The sequence below is a fragment of the Hippoglossus stenolepis genome, chromosome 19 (assembly GCF_022539355.2).
Source record: "Hippoglossus stenolepis isolate QCI-W04-F060 chromosome 19, HSTE1.2, whole genome shotgun sequence".
In the NCBI taxonomy this organism is placed as follows: Eukaryota; Metazoa; Chordata; class Actinopteri; order Pleuronectiformes; family Pleuronectidae; genus Hippoglossus; species Hippoglossus stenolepis.
The window spans coordinates 18,623,574-18,626,379 of NC_061501.1; the positions used below are offsets into that span (position 1 = coordinate 18,623,574).

Genomic DNA, 2,806 nt, shown 5'->3' on the forward strand with positions numbered 1-2,806 from the left:
GAGGTAGTTTCTCATCTCTGCTTCATTTCTTCAAGATGACAACGACAGATTTGATTTATTTAACTTTAAACAACACATGAAAGTGGAAAGAGCCAGTCGGATGAAAGATGTGTTAATGAGCCACAGTTTGTTCGTCTGTTTAAACACGTGTCGGTCACATTCACTTCACAGCAGGACAGTTTCAGCGTTCGTCCACAGAGCGACACCCTGCGTTACGAGGTGTTTGTAAACATTCCTCCTCAGAATCCCGACTCGCGGCGCCACAGGCGAACGCTGCTGCTCTCATCAATCATTCACAGCGCCTGTGAGAGGAGTCTGCAGCGATCACAGCTCAAAACATCAAAGTCCTCGTTGGCCAACTGGCCTTTGATCTGCAGCGTGTTGTCGTCCAGGCCGTCGCTCTGCTGGCGTCTCACACACACAGCAGAGCGTGAGAGCAGCAGAAAATCTCTTTGAAGGTTTTCCTCATTTCCTGGCTGCGGAAGGCGTAGATGATGGGGTCGATGACGGAGTTGCACATGATGAGGATGAGGTACATGTTGAAGTGGGACATGAAGCAGGTGCAGTACGGGTTCCTCGGGCACGTGATCATGAGGATGAGGTGGAGGAAGAACGGCGCCCAGCACACCACGAACACCCCGAGGAGGATGGTGAGGGTGATGGCGCCCTTCATGTTGGCTCGCTGGTGGATGGGCGCGTTGCCCGGCAGCGCCGCGATACGCTTCATGTGCAAGCGCGCCAGCAGGAACATGTGCACGTACAGCGACACCATGAGCACCAGCATGGTGAAGAACATGGTGATGAGGCAGATGAGCACCGTGGTGCTCTCCGAGTAGATGATGAAGAGGATGCCAGACACGGTGCAGCACGTCCAGATGCTGGTGATGACCAGCATCGCCCGCCGCAGGGTGACGATGTTGTGGTATCTCAACGCGTAGAAGATGGTGATGTAGCGGTCGACTGCGATGGCGAGCAGGCTGCAGATGGACGCCAGCAGGGAGCTGCAGATCATAGAGTCAAACACGTTGTCCATGCTTTTAATCAACGTGACGGGGATGGTCAGGTTGCCTCCGTTGATGAGCGCGATGACGATGGTCTCAGAGGCGTTGGAGACGCTGACGAGCATGTCAGCGACGGCAAGGCTGCAGATGAAGAAGTACATCGGCGAGTGAAGGTTCTTGTTCTTGATTATAGCAGCGACCACCAGGATGTTCTCCAGCAGGCTGACGATGCCCAGAGTGAGGAACACCTCGGTGGAGATCAGCAGCTGCTCGTAGCATCCGGCCGACGAGTCCTTGTCCTGGCCTGAAAAGTCCTCGTTCAGTGGCGACGCGGTTTGGCTCCAGTTGTGGAAGCCTTGGCTCAGACTAGGATATTCTGTCGTGTTCATAATGTCTCCTGTTCTCTGTCCTTATTTGTCCATCTGGTCTCAGCGAGTACGGCTTTCAATCATCCTCTGGACGACAACGTAGATGCCCTCAAGAGAGAAGGAGAGAGTCTTGGTCAGCTTTTCTTCTTCTTCTTCCCATTTAGAGAAACTATTTCCTCCAAACGTCTGCTGCTGCTGCTGCTTCTCTGAGCCGAGGACGATCCCAGCGCTCCCCTCTCCTCTCTCACATACCGCGAAGTGAGAACTTAGGGAAGGAGACGTTCTCTGAAGAGTCCCGACGAACGGAGAGTGAAGCAGAACGCAGAGAAGCCGCAGGAGGAAGAAGAACCGGGTTTAATTAACCATGAGCAGGAACATGAGCGGCAGAGAGAGCAGAGCTCAGCAGCTGCTGTGTGAACGCAGGCAGATCCTCACTTTACAAGCCACTGTGGTCCCCTCTCTCTCTCTCTGTTATACCCCCACACACACGCACACACACACTCACACAGACACACACACACTCTCTCTCTCTCTCTGACACACACTCCCCTCTAGTCGTTCGCCCTATCAGCTGCCTGATAAGGTGGGAGGAGGAGCACAGTTTGGCTTGATGCACAAGAATGAATGGATTTGAGGAACATCACAGGATTTGAGATAGAAAGATAGATGATGGATGGATGAATAGAGAGATAGATACGGAACGAATAAAAATGAATTACTTAATTACAATGTAATGCAGTAAAAGTTTATTTTTGCCACTCGAGGGCAAATCATATATATGTTTACAAGCTGATATACGTTATTTTTCTTTCCTATTTACGCATCAAACAAACACGAACACGAAGTTTGAAAGTCTAATGCTCGTTCTTGTTTCTCGTTCTCTCAATGCTGTTCTTTAGCTGCTAAATATTCTGCTTTGTTCGTCAGCTACTTGCTTACTTCCGAGCGACCAGCAGAGGGCGACTCCACTGCTCTTAAAACAAGTCCGTTTCTGTGCTGCCCTCTAGTGGATGTACTTTTAACAACCACTCCATCGTAAAAGGACGCATTGGAAGTATGTGGGCAGTGACAGTTTTATCGGTTAAATCTTTATTCACATGTAAAGTCACCATAAATGAGCCTCAAATAAAAACAATTGTGTTTCTGGCCACTTGTCAAATATGAGCTAAATATTCATCCTAATTTCAGGAAAGATAATCTGCTTCTCAAATGTCCGTCAGTTTGTTTCTAAGAATTCAAACTACAGAGCTGGAGGCTTTGAAACCGAGAAACCCATGAAGCGCTCCGAGCTTTGAGAACCTGCTTAGTGAACATAGTGGTTTCACTGTTAATATTTAAATAATATAGTAAAAATATACTTGAATCACATGATGTCGCCGAGCTGGTTACATAAACCATAACGTCTTCAGTCCTCAGAGTGAAGGGGTTTCAAGGTTT

General features: G+C 49.1%; 1 protein-coding gene across 1 annotated transcript; it reads right to left on the bottom strand.

Moving 5' to 3' along the window:
- Nucleotides 1-308: 308 nt before the first annotated feature.
- mc4r (melanocortin 4 receptor) lies at nucleotides 309-1,790 on the bottom strand. Its single transcript, XM_035142572.2, has one exon. It carries the CDS (start codon nucleotides 1,388-1,390, stop codon nucleotides 413-415), a length of 978 nt encoding a protein of 325 aa, XP_034998463.1. The 5' UTR covers nucleotides 1,391-1,790; the 3' UTR covers nucleotides 309-412.
- Nucleotides 1,791-2,806: the final 1,016 nt, after the last annotated feature.

Coding starts and splice junctions, on each gene's coding strand:
- mc4r (XM_035142572.2), bottom strand. CDS start 1,390: ATGAACACGACAGAATATCCTAGTCTGAGCCAAGGCTTCCACAACTGG.